Raw genomic sequence first — 24,328 nt, forward strand, 5'->3', positions numbered from 1 at the left:
GACGATCCCCTGTCTGGTGTCTTGTGAATCCGGCATTCCCTCCTGCCTGTGGCAGGGGGTCAGGCTAGATGACCAGTTCAGGTCCCTCCTGACCCTAGCTACTATGAAACTAACCTCCCACCCTTGTGGTGGGTGACTGGGACCAAAGAGCTGATTTTCAGTCTCACACTCCGACACACTCAAGCAAGATTAAGACTCCAGTGTGATGGTGCAGCTAGGACCAACCCCACATTAAAGCATACCAGAGTCTTCAATGGCTTAAATGCTTAGGACGTTTCATTTAGACTGTAGTAAGCATTACCGTACGACTGCTCAGAAAATGTTCTAACTTGTAGTACATGTCCTAAGTGTAATGTGTAATGCAGTCCTTATTTGGTGGGAAGTTCGGAGGAAGACCTCTCCTTACCCATTCCAACATTACTAATAGCCCGGCACACTTACCATGTGGGGACGTAGAACCGTTTGCTGACCAGACCTACCAAAAACAAGGCAAAGCAACTTCCTTGAGGTTTTGGAAGAAGCCTGGGGCAGATCAAAGGCAAGTTGTCTGTTCTGAACTATTTAAGAACCTTAGAAGGTGCAGAATTCGTTAAAACAAAGAAGAATGTTGTCCAAAACTAGACAGAAATATATACTAAACTGTCGTAGAGCATACGTGCTATTTGCAGATGGACATAGTAAGCAACCTAATATATATTTTCCATCTCTAGCTTCTGGTATTCTGTGAAATGCCCGTACTCCATCACCTTAAGGAATGAAGAGTTAGTTGCTCCATCTGAACTACTAAAGAACTTCAGGAGGGGCAGAATTTGTTCTGCCAATAAATGAAGCTTCCCAATTACCTTTTTCACAGTCTTGTCAGGTTCAAGAGCGATATCTGGAATGTTGGCATCCACCATGAGGGAGAATAAGTTCAAGATCAGGTTGGAATACCTAAGGAAAAGAACAGAGTAAGTCAGAAACACATTGTAGAAAATGGCTTCCTATATTAGTGTTTCCCTTACCTACATAATTCCCTTCATAACATCAGCTTAAGTTGGTAACATTCAAGAGACTTAATATGTACATGAACACGTCCATTGGGAATGTGTTTGTGTTGCAAGTTCAAAAGCCCTCGAATTTGTACTGAAATGTGCACTTTGCTTTAAATGCTGATGTACCATATGAGGTCTGAACAATTTTCTTTTCTAACCTCCTACAAACATCTAGAAAAATATACCTGGATACCTACGTAACAGAGTTTACTGCCAAATATTCCAGAATTTAAGGGGTTTTTGTTTGTTGTTGTTCTTATTCAGGAACAGGAAGGTGTAGATTAAATGGCTTTTGAAAGCAATCCTTAAAAATCCTCTTTAAAAAAAAATGGGATATAGTGCAACAGCTGTACATTAGTAATCAGTGTTTAAATTAATATTCATAAGAACAACTGAAATCTTGACAATCAAAACATTTTCTAAACAGACTCAATAGGTTTCTTTACCACTTGGTTTAACTAGACTTAAAACTCCAATTTCTCAGTGATACTGAAGTATCTTACTGAAGTATCTTATATAAGTATGCTGCACATTTGAAGCACATAGGTCATTTATAAGTATTAAAAAGAAGAGACGCTGCAGTTGTTAGAGGTTTTTTCCAATTTAAAATGCTGGTGTTGGAAGTAGTTGTGAATCTTTTAAGACTATCATTTTGCCCTTACAGGAAATAAACTGCAAGCCAGTTCTTCAGAGGATAATTCCAAACTGTTCAATATAAACTGCAACTTTCCTTACCCTACAGACATCTGAGGAAGGGAGGAGAAGAGTTAGGTCATCGTTACATTTTGTAAAACTGCCTTTATATGAGCATTTTATGTGTTTAATAGGGCTGCGCGAAGCTTTGGTCCCTGATTTGATTCAGTGGAGATTTGGCCTGATTTGGTGGCCAAATCTCCAAATCCAAATCAGGAGACCCTTTAATCTCTCCAAATCAAATTGGAACCCTCCAAATTGATTCAGAGAGATTATGAAAGATTCGACGATTCAGATATAGACCCAGCTTTAAATATTTTTTTCTACATACCTCTAGGTAGCAGGAGGTTTGTGAACGCTGCGAAGCTAGGACAGATGAAGCATCCCACAGGAGTGCAGGGGACACCCCAGCATGCTCAGCAGATCTGGAAGTGGACCAGAAGCACTTCCGCTCCATTTCCGGGTCCGCTGGGTAGCATGCTGGAGGGCCCTCCTGCACACCCCCACCGGCCCAGCAACTGGTGCCTCCTGGGTCCAGGGGAGCACCCAGGGCCCCCCCACGGCTGATCGCTAAGTCGGGGAGGCACAGCCCTCTTCTCCCCGCCCCCTCCATGTGCTTAGCGGTGGACCCAGAAGTGAGCCAGAAGTACTTCTGGTCCACTTCTGGGTTCACCGCTGAGCACATGAGGGGCACCCCCACGCTCCTGTGGGGTGCTCCATATGCCCCAGCATCGCAGAGTTCACGAGCCATGCCTGGTACCTTGGAGTATGTAGAAAAAAACCCATTTAAAGTGTGTCTATGGCTAAATCACTGATTCTCCGAATCAGCATCGAATCTTCAGATTTGGATTCGGCCAAATTGAATTGAGGACAGTGATCCAGATCAACAAATCGAATCACTGTCCCCGATTCAGGGCAAATATGAATCCGAATCGAATACGGCCCATTTCACACTCCCCTAGTTTTCAATAGGTAATGAAAAAGGAATTTGTCACAGAAAAGTTAGTTTTTACTAGTTCTGAATGCAAACATATTGATAATCCTACGCAAAAAAAACCAAGGTATAAAATGGCTCTGATTGCCAAAAAAAATAGAACCATAAAGTCATTTATTTCTAGAATACAATCCATACCTAGAATATGTAAAAAACAAAACAAAACAAAACAAAAAACCCCATCAATATTCTTTTTAAAGCCCCCATTTCGTGCCAATCTCTTAAAGTTTCATTACAGAAGGAGATGTTACTACTTGCTATAGACACTTTCCATTAGAAAATACTCTGTTTTAAAATGCAAATGAACTTTAATTGTTAGAGGATAAGTTTTCCCCATCTAACATCTGTCATGGGCATTATTTTTTCAATGGTGAATTTTCCGTTAAATTCGTTCAACAGTTTCCAAAATGTTTGGTGAAAAATAGGTCTGGCATTATTACAAAAGCATTCTTATAACACATTTTGATGAGATTGCTCCAGTGCCTCCATACTTTAGAGCATGACTATGATACATAGAGCAGATGAGTTGTCTAGTACGGGGGGAATAAGCCTTCTGCAATCCCCCTGAACATTTTGATTCTACTAAACAAAAATTCTAGCTGTACATGCTCAACAGAGACATTTAAGACTAGGGCAATTCAAGTTTCTCAAGATTTTTACTGAACACAAGCACGTTCCAGCTAAAGCGGCAGGATTGAGAAAGATTTCCTCTTCAACTGCTCTTCCCAACAGTCAGGGAAAGGGAAAGGGTTTTTCTCATGCTTTCACTGCTCTGTTCTGTGCTTTTCATGATGAAGTCACCTGCCAGACATGGTGAGAAATGGGAGTAGGGAGGGCACAAACTGTGGCATGAGCCAGATGGTGAAAAAGAGGCTAGAAAGGAATGTACAGGGAGGAGGCTTAGAAGAAGTGGGGTGGTGGGGGGGGGTTGATCTGTTTTGAAGAACAGAGTAAGTGGAGTAGCAGCAAACAAATAGATGTGTACAGGAGCACAGAAGTACAGGATATAGGAGAAGGAAGCAGGAACAGAGGAATGGGGCAGGGGGAAAGGAGAGACGGGAGCAAATACAGATAAAGGGGGAAAGGAAGTGAAGGGTGGAACAGGCAAGATAGACAAGAACAGCCTAGAGGAGCGATGCCAACCCACCTGGCCCCACAGGCTGGATGAATGGTGCAGAGCTGGTCCAAAGGTGGGTGGACCAACCCTGGACAATCAAACACAATGCTTCTACAAAACCAGGAATTGAATCCGGAAGCCCTGATTCTCTACAGTCCTCTACTGTTAGAAACAGCTGTGAAAAATATTGGCCAGGCTGTCTCATTTCCATACAGGCCTGTCATACAGAAGATCAGTACTAGGGGCACGTCCTTGTTATTCGAGCAGCTCAAGTGGCAGAGGTCTCTAAAGTTCTGTATCCTACTGATGACCCAAGTTGTGGGGGAAAGAGAAGGGGAGACATGAAGAATGGATGCTCAATGGATTGGGATGAGTTTTTATATTTGGGTGTTAAGACACGCACCTTAGGAATTTACACGAAAAAAACCTACAAATGTCCCATTTTAGGTATATAATACATTGGCCTTTAATCATCTGATCACGTGTTATTCTTCTTACAGGATTCTGCCTTTTCTAAAACAAAGGGTGGAGAGTGCTCTAGGATGAATCAGAGTGGAGTGGTAAATTAAGCTAGTGTCTTCATTTAATGCAGAATTTGGGAGGCAGGGAAAAGAGTGAAACAAGGGATAACAGGAAGAGAAAAAGTCTCCTAGACTGAGTATAGACAGTGAAAAAGCCTGAGGCTGAATCAATTTGGTTTTCTTAGGTTAGTCTGACCTGTGCAGATTGAACCGATAAGCAAGGGACAAACATTCACTTTTGATTCCAGAAACGCAGTCACATGCCTGCAGTGGGTCAGGGCAGAAGCCAGTGGGGAGGGGCTAGAAAATGCCTCCCTGCTCGGCTGCAGCAGACAGCTTGGGCCAAGGCTAGCCCACCCACCCAGTGGGGGAGGGGAGTTTGCAGGGGAGGTGCAAAGCATCCTGGGATGCTGGGGGACTGTGAGTTACCCTAAATCTGGAGGGGATCTGGGACAGAAGTACAATAAACCAATTTAAGCTAAATCAGTTAAGTCTGATATGACATCCATCCAGGTTTATCTTAAACAGGTTTTGGTCATTTTGAAAGTGGTTTACGTGCACTGAACTTCTGTTGTGTTATGGATTTGAACCGGCTTCCCATTACTTATACTGGGTTATGTATAATTTCCGTCCCTAGCCCGAGTTAAGGCAACTGAATGGCACTCTGGGGGCTCTGCCTGAATGTCTACCTCTGCCACAGAGTTCTTATGTGCTGCTGGGCAAGTCACTGAAATAACAATGCTCCCAGTTGGCCACTTTCATGGCGTGTGAAGCAAGACACCTGATTCAGAAAAGCAAGGAGCACGCACAGCTGCAAGTGTATTGGATCATAACTTGCACTTTGAATGTTAAGTGCTATGAAATTGGCCATTGCTCTGCAAAATCAGGATCTGGATATCTCAAGCCAGACAGCCCAAGTTAATTTTGGCCTTAATTACTCCGTGCTGTGGTTCCCCAGCTGTAAAATGGAGATAACGCAACACCCCTTTTCAGATTAGGTGATGGTAGGGAGAGATGCATTAGTGTTACACAGTCAGAAACTCTGACTATGACAGGACTACCACAGAACATACTAGAAGGAAATCAATTTTAAACTCAGTGAGGGGTTTGGATGCTGTATGGTAAATAAGGCCTAGGATTTTTCACTTAATGAGAAAAGAAAGGAGTCCTGAGAGAGACAAGGGTCTGTGCTAAACATATAGCCTGCCTCTCTCCAGTGATAGAGCCCCTTCTAATAGTATTCTATTGATAGGGAAGACTTCTCAATTCCAGGGTGTTACTTTTAGTTTAAGAGGAAAAAATATGGCCTAATAATGGTAGCATAGCTGAGAACTACTGCTTTGTAAAATCTCTGTTCTTATAAGGCTGCCTTCCTATTGCTCTGGGCAAGATATCTACTTCCGCCTCAGTTTTCCCATCTGTAAAGAGGCTAAAATAATTACATTGTTAAAGTAGACTTTCTATTACAAAGCTGATCTTCAGAACACTTTAAAAGACAAGATCTTTAATAGTGTCAAAAGATCATCGTTCCTTCCTCAAGATTAATCTGGCATAGCTCTGGTTTGGTTACTATCCTCACATGTTTTTCCCTCTAAGAGTACGCCTACAGAAAAGCTGATCAAAAGCAAGCAGAACATTCTACATACAGTGAGAGCAGCTCTTTTTCACTGCTCTTTTTCTACAGATTTCCTTTTTCCTTTCTGCACATCATTATCTCAAATGATCGCTTCAAACAAGCCCAAAACTCTGATTACTTCAACGATTTTTAAACAATCTGCATTTCTGGTAAGTATGCTGAGTTCTCAATTCACTGTAGTTTTACTTTTACTTGCAATTTATTTTGTATTAATATGCATTTCCTGATTTTCCTGGCTTTATCATATATAAAAATCCTACCATTTTAGCAACCTTGTTCTCCTGTTTTACACAGTATCCTCAGTTTCAGTGTTGTTACATGAATAACCATCAACACTAGAGAGTGGGGTCAAGAACTCACTGTAGCAAAAATGAACCATAGGTACAGCAGTGATTTCAAACTTTAACACCTGTTCTCTCTCATCAAAAAACTTATCTTCGGTATAAAATGTTTGCTAGCACCAAACTGAAATGCAAGTTTAATAAAGCCTCAAGAAGATAGGGCATTACCAAATTACTAGCAGTGCATAGTGATTTTCCTTGAGTGTCTTCCATCTGTGTAATCATCAATTTGTCTGAATTCAAGCTGTAAGTCTGTATCATTGATATTGAAAATGTCAGCGCTAAAATGGTAAGATCAGGGCATAATTTTCCGATTCTAAAGAAATGATGTTCAACCAGGGTGTTGCTGGGATGTTTTAAGATTCATTTAAGCATGCTGTGCAATATTAGGCCATTAGGTATGTGAACACCTAGGTGCTCACTACATGTTACATCTATTGCAGAATGATTGTGTTAATTGGGCAATAAATTTAGATTGGCTACATGTGCAAATGAACTACTGCACCTCAGAAAGGTTTAACCTGCTATAAAGTTATTGCTCAAAAATGTGTAATAACTTCAGAGCTGGTTTCTATCCATCTTTAATTTGTACGTGTAGGTAGTGCTGTAGCTGGGAGACTGCAGTTGCTGTGATCTCCCAGCTGCTGGGGAGCACAACACCCCCCACGCTGGGATACTGCAGTCAATGTGGTCTCCCACCCACAGTGGAGAGACCACATTGGTCTCTCCACTGTGACCAATGGAGTGGTCACAGTTCCAATGGTGTGGGGACAATCACGGCAGTGGCTGGGAGACTGCAGCTGCTGCAATCTCCCAGCTATTCTGATCTCCCAGCCACAGGTAATTCCACGCATCCCCATGGCTGGAAAACCACAACAGCGCCCCATGGTTTTAGGGGCTAAGAGTCCCCACAACTGACAGGGCTCTCAGCCCTGGATGTGCCCATCAGGCGTGGGACCCCTGGTCCCAGCTGCGTGTGGTCCCCCCAGCTGGGAACCCTATCAGCAAAGGGGGCTCCCAGCCATGGGAGTCTGCTTCTCATCAACGTAGGGGAAGCCCAAGATTGGGCTCCCTCTACACTGGCAATAAGGTGTAATTGGCGCTAATATGCAATCCCACAGTCACCCCGGCCTGCCTCTGCTGGTTGTGTAGATCATGCATTAGATCTAATTGTGCCTTTACCTGAACATGCAGAAGGGGCCCTACAAATGAGTCACAATATAAACCCCGAGATTTCAAAGAGGAATCCATAGTGTCAAAAACATCCTGACCTTCTGTGGTCTGAGTTCTTTGTAACAGAAGAATTGCTCTATTATTTTTCCGCAGTCAAAAAATGAGTGAAAGCCAAGAACTGGCATTTTCCAAGGGGTGCCTTGAGTCTGAAAAGGTTGAGAACCACTGTGCTAAAGCACAATGAAAACACTACAATGGGAATATAAATTAAACAAATAACCAAGCAGCTGCAGTGTAGGCAGGTTTACTGCTATCACAAGTTTCCAAAATAAGACATTTCTGACTGATTATATATCAAGGCGCTTTTCTCTAGAAGACTCTTGTTTTTGTTATTTCTGTTCGCAGGAATCTGTCTGATCACTGGAAGCCAGCTAAAAATACATTTTGAACACCTGCTTTTAAAACTTTTGTAAAGTATATTAGCTGAACGGGGTACTTTTTAATTTAGGAATGCCCAGTGCTTTAAAGGGCCCCAAGACCATTGTTATCTGCACGCTAACACTTCTACCATCTATTGTACAAACAGCCTCCTTTTGTACAGGCAGGCACACGATTCTTAAATAAATCTCATATTTCATGCTTGTTTTACAGCAAGAATGCTCATGCTTTCTTTTTACTGTAAAACTATTAAAAACCTTCAACTAGCTGAAATGCAATTTGACACTCTTTGTTTCTCTCTTTCTTGACCAGGGTGATACTATTTTAGAAGGTAAGCACTTTCTGCTTAATGTTCCTGCTGCTGCATCACTGTTCAGCACAAGTGACCTCCTTATCCTTTCCCATTTAAACTTAACTAGCATGAATTTGCATTGCAGCCCCTCCAACTGTTTCCTTTACTATTACCTCTTCTGGGGCACTTGTTTCACATAAAACAAAAAAAACCACCACATATCTATGAGAACTCCTTAGACAAATTCACATTTTTATTCTAGGGACAGAAATTACACACAAACCAGTACACGTGATCAAAAACTGGTTCAAATCTGTAACGTAACAGAAGTTCAGTGCACATAAGCCACTTTCAAAATGGCCGAAACTGATTTAAGATAAACCTGGATGGATGCAATATCAGACTTAACTTGAATCTGGAGGAGATCTGGGACAGAAGTTAACTCACAGTCCCCCAGCATCCCAGGATGCTTTGCACCTCCCCTGTAAAACCTCTCTCCTCCCTTCGCAGGGTGGGTGGCCGGACTAGCCTTGGCCCAAGCTGTCTGCTCCAGCTGAGCAGGGAGGCATGCTCTAGCACCCCAGCCTGGGTCGCTGCAGGCTTGTGGCTGCATTTCCAGAATCAAAAGCAAATGTCTGTTCACTTACTTATCGGTTCAATCTATGCAGTTTATCCTAACCTACAAAGATTGAATTGATTCAGCCTCAAGATTTTTTACTGTCTGTACTTAGCTTTAATGTCAGCTTTCTTTAAAACAAAAGCTGTTGTACTCCTTATGCTTATGGATTATTTCAAATACTTCGAGCCCCCCAAGGTTTGGAATAGACTGGCACCGGAGGTGGTTTATGCACCCACTCTGGACGCCTTCAATAGACATTTGGATGTTTCTCTTGCTGGGAACCTGTGACTCCTGCTGACTTCCTGCCCCTGGGGCAGGGGGCTGGACTTGATGATCTTCCGAGGTCCCTTCCAGTCCTAATGTCTATGAAAGCTATGAAAATCTATGAAATTTAAATCACACATGCATTAGGTCCTAAATGTCCCTGAACTTTAATCTTATTTTGCTATTATTGGCACCTTCCCAGATTGGGATCCTAAACCAGGTGAGCCTTTAAGCTCTTCAGTAAACCATGCAAGCTGTCTTCTATTTCTTAATTTCAAGTCATACATTCTTCCTTCAAAATAGAAAGATAAGAATTCGTATATTTTTCAACTCTCCAAAAACTGTTTTAAAGCCCTTGTCATACTGGCGCTTCAATTCCTCAATACAAGGGTGAGCTCACATGAGGAACAACTATTACACTGATCCTATGTAGAGGCCTGCTCCACACCAAGGGATCAGTAAGAGTTTAGAAATCCAGCACACTGCAAAGCGCATATAACGGTTTTTCATTTGTGTATCCTATTCATTTCCAGTTCTGGCAAGTACAATCACATTGGACTTTAATAATGCCATCATTCCTTTTATCATTTTGCAATTTTTCTCCCCTCTTCTGCCTACCTTGTCGTGGCGCTCATGATTAGTGTCTCTCTAGTAATGCTACAGCGCCAAAATAAAATAGCTGTATACAATTTGAAATCTTAGAAATAGTTTGTAAATGTTATCAAGCAGAAATCACTGGCTTGGAGTAGGAGACTTATTTGGTTGCTAAAAAGCACATTAGATTTGAAGCAGGAAAATGAAGTAGGCAAAACTAATTTTAAGTTTTGATATTTCAACTTCCAGGACTAACAACATAGTAAGAGTTCAGATTCTTCTCATGCTGAGGTCCCTCTCAGCCCTCTGCAAAAATGAGAGGGGGATACGTATCTACAATAAACACCTATACAGGGCCAAAGAGGTGTTCCAGCTCTTTGCTATGGTTTTTATTTCAAATGACCAACTGCACAGGACTACTGATGAACTAGAAAGTAGAGAAATGGGACCTTTTGAACTAGTTTTCAGCAAACAGCTGAGCAGTTCAAGACTGTAAATTCATGCTGCATCTTATTCAGAATATTCAAACTGAATAAAGAACAAAACAAGATGACACCAATGTTTTTGAAAGGCATCTGGCTTTTCTTCTAGATTCCCTTTGCTTTTCTTTCTTACATACTCGTGTGCATGCTGGAAAGCTGGACAACCTCTCTGTTTAAATTATGCCTTTCCTTATCATTGCCAGCAAACACAACCCTGATATTTATTTCCATATTAGAAGAAAAGCTGATTCTTGCATTTGTCCTTCTTGGCATGATGGAGATGGAGGCTATAGACACACATTTATTTGTAACACTATAAAAACAAAGCTCTACGGGGACATACACATGTTAATGCTGCCTCAGAGATTGTGCTCTCCAGCCGGGCGATGTCAGGGGGTACTTTGTTGCTCCACCTTGCCCCCAAGAGACCCTGGCAGTCAGCGCAATCACTGCCTGGGAAACCAGCTGGCTGCCACTGCTCAGCTGCCAGCTGCTGGAAAGCAACAGCTGTCAAAGACAGCTTGAAAAGCTTCTAATGACACCCAGGGGCAGAGGCTGCTTCAGGTGGAAGAAAAGGGTAGACCGTCTTTGAGAGCTGCTGTTCCACCATAGAGTCCCAGTCCTGGTACACTGGCATCTGTAGTGCTACAAATGTAACGTGTGCCCACACCCAGTTTACCGTGCTTGCTCAGTGCAGATGTGATTCAGCAAGGTTTTTGACTGTGGGCTGAAGTACATTATTAAATGAAGGCCTACAGCCTGCTCTGCTGATCCCCTGGTTTCCCAGACCTCGTTCATCACAAGATAATACTGCATAATGCAATAAGTCTCTGAACCAGTGAACAAACATAGCTGTTCAGCAAAAGATCAGAAAAAACAAACCATCTCTCCTTAGCAAAAATCAAGGTGACAATTAAGAGCCAACACTTGTTGGAGAAGAAATATGAGCCAAAGGAGTTGGGAAATGTTGCAGTGTTTCAGAAGGGGGGTGGAAGTACGCAAGGTTGTCTTACTTTTCTTGTTGTTTGTTTTTTAAATATAAAAATCATCCTTACTTCAAAACTTATCTAATTTTGTTCTTCCCCCAGAATTCCTTAAAAAGTTTTACTTTACTATGATATAGTATGAGATAGGGATTTTTTCATTCTGAGACGCATTAAACAGAGGATGAAAATGAGATTTCTAATGGACTACTCGCACAAATCATAACTTTACTCTTTTCCCACTAAAGAACCTGAATTTTTAAAAAATTATCTGTGTACAGCTAATTCCACCATGCTCAAGTACAGGTACTCCTCACTTAACGACCTACCTGTTTAACAACCGCGCGGACTTACGACCAGCTCTCCGTAGAGTCGTAGAGCTGGTCAGCAGCGCGGCGTCTCAGCGTCAAGCTGAGGGGGACATGGAGCTGAGCCCGGCACCCTCCAGCTGGCTCCGCGAACCCACAAGGGGGGAGAAGCATCTACCCGGAGGGCAGCGGCCAGGACTCTCCGCCATGGCCAGCGCCTTCCCGTCCCCGGCTGTTTCCCCGGGGGCCGACTGCGGTCGGTAAGGGGCGGCTCCTCACTTATCGACCAATTCGCTTAACGACCGAGTCGTAGGAACGGAACTCGGTAGTTAAGTGAGGAGTGCCTGTACAGCTCAATCATCCATTCTCTAATTGTTTTTCACTAGGTGGCTAGATTCATATGCTCCAGATTACTTTTGAACCAAAGATATTAAAAATGTGTTTTAAGATCTATATTGTCCTTATGCCTTTCAATCGTGAAACCCTAAGAAGATAGATTTCTTGGGAGTAGTGTGTTGTATCTGCATAACACAAATGTGTCCATATTAAACTGAGCATGCCCTGGAGAGAAGTCCACTATCTTCAAAAGCCACAGCCCTTGTGGTTTCAACTGAAGCCATCTTGTTTTGGAAATTAGTTTTGTACAAAAATTACTGTATCACTATTCGTGAACAACGCCCTGGGATCAGTCATTACATATAGTCTTGCTACAGATATCTTACAGATATAACTTACAAATATAACTTAGTTCTTTTATTTTACAGTTCTTTCCATTCAAATAGTTGAAATATTTTGCAGGTATTTCCATTCAAATAGTTAAGTTTATCATAACAAGAAAAAAAGCAAGACTTCTCCATACGAGCATATACGGAAACGTGCTAGGGAGTAACATGGAATAATGTTATATAATATAGTTCTATAAACTAATTTTGACCAATACTTATGTATTGAGTATACAGGTCAATGCCTTCATGATCACTCCCTGGAGTAAAAGAAGTTACTGTGGCCTGCTGATTAATAACTTGCCTTTGTTTTCTCATTCGGCTGAATTGCTACTAATCCATTATCAATGACAGTTTATAAGACAGCTCCCTTCTTTCCTCCCTTCAGTAAGACAGAGCACCTTTTACATTTCTTTAGCTATCATTTCACATTATCCTGTCTGCCTCCCCTCCTAAGATCACCATTGTTAGATATATTTCTCTCCAGGCTTTGGAGTTTTATATTGGACAATCGAGATATTAAAGCGGAATTCTTCTGTCTCTACGAAAGCCCTCCTGAATCACTTGGCAAATCAAGAGTTTGCTTGTCTGCTTACTGCTCAGCCAGAATAGGAGAGCAAAGCTGAGTCATTCTGCCACCCACAGGACAAATAACGCAACAGCCCAGATGCTGTTCTCCCAATAAAATGACTTAAGTCTTTGCTTCTGGTAGGCCAAAAACTACACACCTTCCATCACGATGGCAAGCTGTTCTTCCCATTGAGATGTATAACTCTTCCATTTTCTCAGTGTGCACCCATAAAGCTAATGAGCTAATCCTATTCTACCCTACAGGGACACACTGATCTCCTGTTCTGGCACTGGGCTACATTTGTGACTCCAGAGAGCATTGCTATTCAGTCCAGGGAGGCACACAGCTCTCCCACTGGTTTAATGGGGTAACTTTATATGTTTCTACCAAGCTGGAATCCAGTGTGATCCAATCCTCTCAGGCAAGAGACTGGACTAGATGAGCTCTGGAAGTCCCTTCCAGCCATATTTCTCTATGATTCTGAGAGGGGCATCCTGATGGGATCTGGCTCACTAAAAGTGGGGTCTACCTAAGCAGTGCATTTACCTGGCAGCACTGACTTCAGTGTAAAAAAATAAAAAAGAGTGGGGAAAAGGAAGAGGAGCCCTTCTCTTTGCCCAAATCCCAACTTGTTAGGCCACCTGCCTAGAAAGCAGGTGATCGAGCGGTGTTGAACCCACACTTCCCACAGACCAAAAGTGCCCTAAACACCAGACTATGGGCTAGGCAGTGCCAAAGGCACCCTTCACACCATTGACTGAAGCAGGGTTACTGGGCAGAAAGTAATGCAAGCGTCACAGAATCTGAAAGACAGCACAGGAGTGGTGGACAGTGGCTCCTCTGGGAAGGGAAGAGTCTTGGGTTTTGAGACTTGCTTCCAATGCTATTAATGCATTTTGTACAAAGGCTATTTAATCCAAGATAAAGACTCAGGTCTCCCACTTGTTGGACAGGCACACTACCCATTAAGGTGTTCGGCAAAAAGATATAAATGGCTTCTGCTCCTCCTCCTCTTCACTTTTACATGCATGACCTTAGCATCAATCACTCTGCATGGGGTGGGGTTTTTTTCAGTCTAAAGATTTCAGGGCTGACCCAGAATTTATGTTCTCCCAGGCAGAAATACATTGCAACTGAGCTTAGGTGGAGGCAGATGTCTACATGGATGTTTTGGGCAGCTTAAGCATGCATACATGCTCCAAATTTAATTTCTTAGAGATCTTTTCAGGCCAAAATGGAGATGCATAAGTAATGCATGTCTTAGTTTTGTGCCTGCTGCACAAGATGGTTTTAGGACTACATTTAATGACTCGGACAGCTAAAAGCTGTGTAGGTACCATTTAGACATCTTAACAGCAGAACAGATTATGGGCTAATATATTTAACAGTGAAGTATGCTGGGCCATAGAAATAATGGTGTTTAACAGTGCAAGTTAGTCCCATCTGCCCACAAATTAGCCTTACTGCAAGCTTCTTCTAGGCTGCATTTCAGCTTGGACTAATAAGGTTCTAGAGATGAATGAAAGTCTGATCTCCATGCTTTATATAATCCTTTGTACATACTGCCAGACGAACATCACTACTGCCATAATTAGAAGACGGATTTGGAGGTGACTATTTATCCTGTAGAAACCAGACTGAAATTATCCAACTCAGCTGAAATAAGATGTAGCCAACACCAAAAAAAAAAAAAAAAAAACAACCTTGGATGTTGCTATTCTAAATTCAGACACAAGAATCAAGAAATGAAAGTTTATGTATTTTATCACGAATCACCAGATATATGTCTAGCTACCAACAGGAACTCTCCAAGATTTTGCTAGGCAATGTAAGAGCATATCACTTAATTTCCTGAAGGGTTGCTGAAAAACTAATTTAGTAATTGTGAAACATTTGAGATCCTATAATAGAAGTGTAGAATTCTACTTCTGCCCAATGCGACAAGAGCATAATCCATGTCAAAAGTGGAATTAACTCTTGTACACAAACTCTTTTTAAGGCGCTCAAGCACTGACATAAATATGTACGTTTTTCCTGTTAGGGAGGAAAGTCCACACAGCTGATTAAATTACTGTAACAAAGAAGTCTCACTGCTACCTTCGAAGATGCAGGAAAGCTGTGTAACACTGCTTCCGGAACTCTTGGTACTGCTCACTCTGCGTGCCTCCCATACCTTCAACCATTTCCTTATTTAGCTTCATTGGCGGCGGCAGAGGCTTAGGGTCACGGCCCAAAATGTAACCAAAGTCTATGTGAAATAGTTTACCTGCATAAGGGAGAAAGGCAATTACTTATTCCATACACTTTAAAAAACTTGCTCCTAGGCCTTGGAAGTCAACAGTTTATTCACCAGTAGGCAGTTAATAGCTTTCACTTAAAGGTTTTACTTGGTGTTTTCTATAGGGCCTATTCATTATAGAGCCTAGGCATTCAGAATTCAGATTGCTTAATTCCAAATCATGCGTCTATGAAACAAGTTTGCCAGGTTCCGTATAGTTACTAGAAACTCAGTTGAGATTGCTGATATACGTGCTGCTTAGATTTGCCAAATAGGCATCTGTCTAAAGGAAAATGCATTGAGATGCAAGTCATTTCACACAGATCATTAAACAGATAGATATAAATCTATAATAGTGTAAGAGAGAACTAGTCTCCAGAGTTTTCTTTAGAATGATTACTAAATTAAAATGCTTCCAATGCAGATACCATACGTTTTTTAGTACTACCTTTCAGTTGCTGTCTCAAAGAAGGTGCTATTTTAACAATGAGGCATTGTGTTTTCCAGAAGGAAGATATGCCTCATTATTCCCCAGCATGAAACACGAAGCTCATATCCCATTTGAAATTATGGGACCATTTTGAGCTTTTTGTAAAATAAGTTCTTAGAACTGGACTGTCATTAAATTTAACCAATGCATCATTAACACTCTTTAGTTAGGGGAAAAAAAAAATCTCTGAATTTAAATCCTGTGATACTTTTAGAACGCGGTGGGCAAAATACGGCCCGCGGCCAAGATCTGGACCACCAGGCCATTCTATCCGGCCTGCGGATAATATTTACTAAAAAAATTTAGTAAATTAATATTTATTTGCCCGAGCTCCCTGTCAAAGCTGGCTGGAGACAGGGGCAGTAGGACCCAGCGGGAGCCCTCAACAGGCTTGAGCAGCCCAGCCCCGCCCACCCCCAGCCAGTTCCCTGCTTTCCTGCCCCCACCCTGCTCCAGCACCACTCCCGGCTGCATCCCCGGACCGCAGAGCACAGGACTGTGCTGGTAGGGGTCTGTATGTGTGTACACACATATCGGCAGGCATAGGGGCAGAGTATGTATGTCTGTGGGCACAGGGGCAGTGTGTGTGTATGTTCAAAGGGTGAGTCCCACACGCACACCCGTCTATACACATGCACCTACGCCTCCCCTCGCACTGCATTTTAAGCTGTTGTGAAGTCACCTCTGCATATACTACACAAACGCATGTAAATCAGGACAATTTTTTTTTTTTTTTAATCAAATTAATGAATGTTGTAGATGATCACTTTTTAGAATATAATTTGGTATTTTTCTGGTTCTGAGATGGCAAAACCCCTTGCTGAAAGGAGTACTGCCAGGGGCAAGGGAAGGGACTGCTGGTGGCAAAAGTCAGGGGTTAGAGGATGGGAATTCTGGTCACAAGATGGCAACCAGGAAGCATGGCACCTGTCAAGGGGCGAGGCTACCCATGCAGCCCTTGACAGCTTGCCAAAACTCAATAAGCGGCCCTCTGCCCAAAATAATTGCCTGCCCCTGTTTTAGAATATTAGGTTGTAGACACACGTACTAAGTTGACTTAAAATAAGGTGACTTAACTAAGTTGACTTAAGTTAAGCCATGTCAGAGTGTACACATGTACAGCTCCTTGACATGGTGGCATCCATCTTGCTAGGTAAGTCAAATTAACTAATGCATCTCATGATTATACACCTCGGAAGTGTATTATCTTGTGCCACACTTAAGTCAACTCTGCTCCACATACATGTGTACCCTTTGATAGTTAAGTTGACTTTAAAAAGTTAAGTTGACTCAACTGTCACAAAGTTAGTACGTGTGTACACACCCTTAACGTCTACTTCAGATATTAAAAGTACATTTAATGTTTCATTTTTTCTGCACGCTAAAATATATAGATTACATCATCTCAGATATTATTATTGCCCTCTTCCCCTCTAAAATCAGACTTGAATCAAACTATTCCAAGTCTTTTATAGGGCCTTGTTACATATTACACTGTGAGCTGCAGAAGTGTTGATAAGCTTATTGCTAGCTTGCAATCATACCTTCATTTTGTATGGTACATCTGTGTGGAGTGGCCACACCTTACTGGAACAGGAACTGGGTTATGCAGATCAATAGATAATCTTGCCCTGGAGTGGCATAACTTTGAGCTGCATAACAAATGCTTAAAGCCACTTAAAGATGTTAATGTGTGGACAATCCAGGGGTTAAGAGCTCCAGGAGCCACCCAAAAGTAATGTGTAACAATGTCCACAGTCTCAACATGCAGACTGAACTACTTACTTAAACACATAGAACATTTTTGCAAGATCAGAGTTGCTAACTACGCACATTTTGTTGGGAAACTTGTTAAACTTTTATTGTGAAACAAACACTGTGTGTCCTTTTTCCATAATTCTGAAATATATACAAACCATTTCAACTAATAAAAATAAAGTAATTTACAAATTTCACCAAGATCTCAGAATATGTTTCTAATGATTCAAAAGTCTGAAGATAGTAAGATCATTATAAAATTTGCAAACGGCTAAGAATGCCATGGATTAATTCAATAAACTCTCTTCTATAATGAAATTTTAATTCATACTAATTTTGGGAGGCCCATTGCTCATTACTGTCTAACTCAGGTCCAAGGAGGTGATACTTCCCCGCTATCGGGCGCTGGTCAGACCACAGTTGGAGTACTGCGTGCAATTCTGGGCGCCGCAATTCAAGAGGGATGCGGATAACCTGGAGAGGGTCCAAAGAAGGGCCACTCGTATGGTTAAGGGCCTGCAGACCAAGCCCTACGAGGAGACTAGAGAAACTGGACCTTTTCAGCCTCCGCAAGAGAAGGTTGAGAGGCGACCTTGGGGCTGCCTATAAGTTCATCACGGGGGCACAGAAGGGAATTGGTGAGTATTTATTCACCAAGGTGCCCCCGGGGGTTACAAGAAATAATGGCCACAAGCTAGCAGAGAGCAGATTTAGACTGGACATTAGGAAGAACTTCTTCACAGTTCGAGTGGCCAAGGTCTGGAACGGGCTCGCAAGGGAGGGGGGGGCTCTCCCCTACCCTGGGGGTCTTCAAGAGGAGGTTAGATAACCATCTAGCTGGGGTCATCTAGACCCAGCACTCTTCCCTGCCTATGCAGGGGGTCGGACTCGATGATCTATTGAGGTCCCTTCCGACCCTAACATCTATGAATCTATGAACTTAAATGACTAGGGCGCATAAATTGATTGTGCAACAAAAACATATTCTTGCAACATGCTTTGAAAACATTTTTTTTTTTTTTAATTTCTGTACTAGCTAACCAACATTTCATTGAAAAGTAGATAAATATTTCATGATGGCACCCTACTCCCCAAATCAGCTTTGATGTGCATTGCCAGAAGCACATGAAGTTCAGAAAAGCAGACGTGAGTTACAGAGTTGAAAAACTAATTCAGAAAGGAAAAAGAAAAAGAAGAACAATATATACATACTTGTGTTTTGCTATGTAATGACTAAAATCAAAGAAACGTAGAAAATCAGGGTTGGAAGTTCAGGAAGTTCACTAGTTCAACTCCCTGCTAAAAGCAGGACCATCCCCAACTATATCATGCCAGCAAAGGCTTTGTCTAGGTGGGTCTTAAACACTTCCAGAAATGGATATTCCACAAAATGGTATGGAAGGGGAAAATATAATCATCTGAACACATGGGTAAAGAGAAGTAATTTATATTCAGATTCTAAAAAGGACTTGGGTCCCCAAAACAGAACTAAAGGTGGACTCTGAATGTGTCAGTGCAAGTCTGGAACAATATCTCCCCTCTGCTCCCCTTCCTCCCCTCCCCTACAAATAAAAAGTAGTGGGTGCCTGCATATTAGGCCCAGAAATTTCATCCTCCAGGTGTCCCACAGTAGACTTTGAACCCCAGAATGAAGCATCTAGGTGTTTTTCTAGCACCTCAAATGGGAGATGCCAAATTCTGTCATAGCTGCTGCTGGTTTGTTTGTTTTTTTTTTCTTTAAACACAGCTGCCAGAAGAAGTGGAAAAGGTGTCCACAATTTAAAATGCTACTAAGAGGAGCTCTGCTCAAGGAGACCAAAGTTCAATTATTTCTTCAACAGCAGCAATGGCATAGCTATTCAGGCAGCTGAGGGAATCAACTGACTTAATGGATCACTGCTCTTCACTCCACAGGTGTTATTGATAGTCTCTCCTTTCTAATAGTCTTGATGTTCCACTAATGAAGCTAACCCTTTCCTGGCAATTTTGCTGTCTTTTAGTTACTCCTGGTCTCTCTCAGAATATTCTTAGTTCTTTTCAAAATTGGAGACTATGGAGACCAGTTTGGTTAAGTAGGTAGCTGAGATGAAGACTAGGTTCTGCTCCTGCTCTATACAGCCACAATACTGGGACAATCCTTTTTTCTTCATTCTGGGTTTCCAAAAATAAGGTGCACATCTTATTTGGGGGCATCTGGTATGTGACAAAATACAGTAATTTATCACGAGATTAAAAACTAACTGTGCTACAAATGCTTCCCCACCCCCCCCCCCATACAAGACACAGAATTTCTATTGGGGTCAACTTTCAGAGAGATCAAAAGAATAATTAACACACAAACCAATCAATAGTCAATACATTCCACACGACATTCTTCATAGTAAGAGGTAATGAAGTGAATAGTTTTTTAATTTTATATATATATGTACATATACATATATATACACACACACACATATACATACACATACACACACGCACACACATACATACATACACACACACACATATACATATACTTCTGAAATAGCAGCTTTTGAAATACATCTTTGAGCTGCATAACAAATGTTTAATTAAAAGGTTTGGGGACTTCTGCTTCCTGTTCACTTATTGAAGCCTGTCACCTTGAAGAATCAAGAGAGAATGTTTGGATAAAACAGAGCAACTATTGAGACTGTAATTAAATCTTTCTGAAGTTAGTTCTGTATACAGGGAATAAGAGTAAAAAAATTAATATTATTTAAGTTGGCAAGACAGGAACTTCTAAAACTCATGTGCATAAAATAACTTTTTAATAACCAAATCTGATATGGGATTAAATAAATTAATGATCAATAATTTACTTTTAATAAGCAGCTTGTTTTCAGAACAGAACAATAAAAGATAATTAAGTCAAGTAAGCTCCAGCTCACCCCTGCTGTTTTAATTCCTCATGTTGCATTTCATAATGTACAAGCAAGTCAAGCAACACCACTGAACACATTTTGAAGTGTCAAAGACCATCTCCTGAAGGAAGTCATTCTCAGGCTTAAACCTGACTTCAACTGGTATAATCTCGTGGAGAACCATTGAATTCAACAAAGGCAGTGACTGCAAAATCAGGCTGAGACACTCCTGAAATATTTGACTCAAGTTCCAATTAAAGATAGGATATTAGTAGATGGACAATTGTTGTGATGCACTGTGGCCATTTCAGAGTTACATACGTTTTGTTTTCTAAACTTCCATCTACAGATAGAGAGAGGCACATTCAGTGGAAATACTCAATGGAAATAATTGCATATTACTTTACTGTGGATTCTGTAGTCCCTAAACCCCTTCTTTTTAACATTAAAATATCTCAAGGGGTCCAAAATCTTGAGTCACTAACGAAAGGCCAAATATGATAACTTCCCCAATGATATTGTCTATGTTCAAAAAGTAGCAATAAAGTTCCAAATGAAGAGTGAGGGGCACAGGGAGACTGGAGGGTTGGCCTCCACTGCCCATGGGACCATGTTACCACTTACTTTATGCCTTTGAAGAAGGCCTCACAGCTTAAGCCATCTTACTGGGAATACTATTCACGCAATTTGAGGAATTAACTTTAGATCAATGGATAAAAGTTATGAAAATGCAGAATGTAATATTGAAAAAAAAATCACACTCTGAAGGCTTAGGAGGTATGAGACCCCAAGTCAGCTAAAGCCATGAAGTTGCAAACAACCCTTGATGTGAAACTGCAATTAAAAATGACAGCCCAATTTTAGGAATAAAAGAAACCAACTTTAATAAATTACGGAACAAACCTCTATAACAGAACTGGGGAAGACAGAACAAAGATTTAAAACACACTGGGTGCATCTACACAAGATGCTACAGTGCAGTTGCAATGGGATAAGGTGCTAGGGCTGTGCGAAATGTTGACGAGTGTTTTGTTTTGAACGTGTTTTGATGCATTTTGACCTCGAAACAGCAAAATCAAAATGAAACAACAGCCTTTGAAACAGCTTTGAAACAAAATTAGGGCATTCGAAATGTTTTGAAAGTTTCAAAACATTTCGAGTTTTGAAGCAGCCCGGTAGTGGGAGGCAGGAGACAGCCAGGGTTGCTCTGTGACTCCTGCCACTGGATTGAGCTCCGTGGGGCTGGTGGAGCCACTCAGAACGCAGTCTGGGCTCTCCCCTGCCTCCTGCCACTGGGCTGCACTCTGAGTGGCTCTGCCAGCCCCCCGGAACTGAGCCTGGCGGCAGGAGGTGGGGGAGAGCCACTGCCCAGGGCTGCGTTCCAAGTGGCTCTGCCACTGGTTCTCTCGCCACATCCTGCCACCAGACTGAGCTCTGTGGGACAGGCAAAGCCACTTGGAGCTCAGCCTGACAGTGGGAGGCAGGGGAGAGCCAGGGCTGCATTGAGCGGCTCCACCACAGGATCTCTCACCACCTCCCACTGCCGGGCTGAGCTCTATGAGGATGGAGGAGCGGCTCGGAGTGCAGCCCAGTGGTTGGAGGCAGGGAGAACCAGGGCTGCTCTCCAAGCGGCTCCACCAGCCCCACGGAGCTCAACCTGCCCTCCCAGAGCGGTTGGACTCCTCCCAGTGGCATGGGCCCCCAAATCTGCATGCAAGATGACAGGAGGCTGCCGCTGCTGCCTGGTGCCAGCAGCAGCACCAGTCTTCTCTGCAGTGGTGCAGGCTGCGTCCCTTGCCAGTCCCAGGTGGACACAGAAGTAGCAAGGGAGCAGCAGCCTCCTGTCATCCTGAGCAGATCCAGGGGCTTACACCCTGGGAAGAGTCCAGCACAGCCCCACAGCTCTCCCGGGGGTGCAGGCCCCCAGATCTGTATGCGGGATGACAGGAGGCTGTTGCTGCTGCCGGCAAGTCACACGAGTTTTGCTTGTCAGCACCTTGAGGTACAGTTTCCCAGAAGCCCCTGCATCTATCTCCTTGAAACTTGGTAGGCTTCATGCCCTCAGAAGGGGCTACCATCCCTGCAATTTTCACCCGAATCAGGCTAGAAATGACAAAGTTATAGGCATTTTCATGATTCCCCATTATAGTCTATGGGCGAAACATCAAAACAGCAAAACAGTTTCGACTAAACAGAACAGAACAGTGCTTCGAAACGAAACAAAACACTGTCCCTTTGAAACAGAAGTCGAAACGAAACAGTGTTGTTTTGCATAGCTCTATAAGGCACCATAGCTTGTTGCTAAGGTGCTGTAGTGTCTCCAGGCATGAACCGTGACAGTGACGCTAATGCACAATATTAACGAGCTACTGTGCAGTAGCATTTAAACAGAGAAACAGTTTTGATGTACCAGCACAGTAATGCTGGTTACTGAGCAGTCGTTTAGTACTTGATTAAGCAAGTACTAAATGACTGCGCAGTAACAACATTTCGTTTTGAATAAAACAAATTTTAGATTTTTGCAAATTTCTCAGTTTATTTTACCTGTATATGCTTATCAAGCAAAGTATTATGGTATCATTTGATGAACTAAACATTTAGAACATCTAGCCATTTATATTTGGTGAAAAAAATGACTGTCAAAGAGTACTACTGCACCATTTAACATTAGTTAACTGTTTGGAAAGCCAACTCCTCTCCCTTTCCTCCAGCCAGTATTTCTATAGCTGATCAATACCCACCACATCTGGCACTTAGTCCTCTGCTGTTACTTCTTACTTCATTTCAAAAATGTGTTATTTTGATTCCCTTCAGTTTGGTTTCTTTCCAGCCCTTGGGCTACATGCCTCCCTCCTCATAAATGCTGTACATCCAATTTACAGCCTTTGCTAAATAATAGCTACAGTATCACTGTAAAGTCGAACAGTTATAAACTACTGCAAGACCGTTTCAGGCTGGACATAAGGAAGAATTCCTTTACTGTCCGAACCCCAAAGGTCTGGAATAGCCTGCCATCGGAGGTGGTTCAAGTACCTACATTGAATGCCTTCAAGAGAAATTTGGATGCTTATCTTGCTGGGATCCTATGACCCCAGGTGACTTCCTACCCCTCAGGCAGGGGGCTGGACTTGATGATCTTCCAAGGTCCCTTCCAGCCCTAATGTCTATGAAATCTATGAAATCACAGTATAGCAGAACAAAAGTAACTGATACACTAGACTATTGATGCTACGCACAAAACAACCCTGCTCTAGTTAATGTCTCCCTTGTTCCACGGGGCATTTTTGCAACAATCCCCTAAACAAAACCTGCGTGGTTAAATGTACCTGTCTTTCAGAGTTTCCCTTGCTCAAAATCTGACCTTCCACTGCAAACTTCTTGCAGATTCTTGATTTTTTATTCTCTTCAGACATATTTCTAGAGAAGGGGCGAAACAAAAAAGCCACCCAGAACATCTGTTATTTGTTTTTGTCAATTTAGTCAACTACTTCTCCACCAAGACTGCTGCTCCTGAATATACTATTTCTTTGAAATGTCTCAGACTTAGACATGACAATGCCGGAAAAATAGCCTCGACTAAAAATCAGAGCTGAAAAACACGCTAAGTCTGCTGGGGATCGGTATCCCACTTTAGCAGCTGTCAAGGTTTTTATGCAATGTGACATCATTTGTAAACTCTTTATTTGAAAAGTTCATGGAAGTTAGGTAATTTAGTTGGAAAGAAAACCTTTTTCAAAGTCAGCACTTTCCTGAGCAATCTGTGTAAAGTTAAGGCCGCCAAAATTTTTGAACCCCTGGCAGATATCATTCTCTCACCTCCTCGGTTAGCAGGAAGTACTGGCTGTAAACACTGCATTAAATATCTGTTGTAAAGGTGAATGAAAAACCCTGCGTTCTACAAAATTCAATTTTCCTCCTTCATAATACAGTGTTGCAGTCATACGATAAATGGTATTTATCTCTTATCTCTGACCATCACACTTGTGCTTTACCTTCTAATCCATCTTTTTGAGGCTTGTGATAGCACCTCAAACAGGAGACTAGCTCTGAATCAGAAGTGTGCTTCGATTATAATAAAGACACTCAACTGAGGCTCCAGAAATCATAGTTTTATTTCTGTTCCTGCTACACTCTT

At 42.1% G+C, this 24,328-nt stretch overlaps 1 protein-coding gene across 3 annotated transcripts in view; it reads right to left on the reverse strand.

Annotated features, from left to right (window-relative positions):
* Nucleotides 1-24,328, reverse strand: part of PIK3C3 (phosphatidylinositol 3-kinase catalytic subunit type 3) — a 134,562-nt gene that overhangs the window by 31,554 nt on the left and 78,680 nt on the right. For 2 of the 3 annotated variants that reach the window (XM_006022486.3, XM_025202841.1), the window contains 2 exons: nucleotides 14,880-15,048; nucleotides 843-933 (listed from right to left, as the gene is read on the reverse strand). In XM_006022486.3, coding sequence (XP_006022548.1) covers nucleotides 843-933; nucleotides 14,880-15,048 — 260 coding nt within the window. Of the gene's footprint in view, nucleotides 1-842; nucleotides 934-14,879; nucleotides 15,049-24,328 lie in introns of those variants that run through there. The other variant, XR_003093780.1, reaches the window with a different exon arrangement.

This window comes from Alligator sinensis, unplaced genomic scaffold (assembly GCF_000455745.1).
Source record: "Alligator sinensis unplaced genomic scaffold, ASM45574v1 scaffold1018_1, whole genome shotgun sequence".
NCBI lineage: Eukaryota > Metazoa > Chordata > Crocodylia > Alligatoridae > Alligator > Alligator sinensis.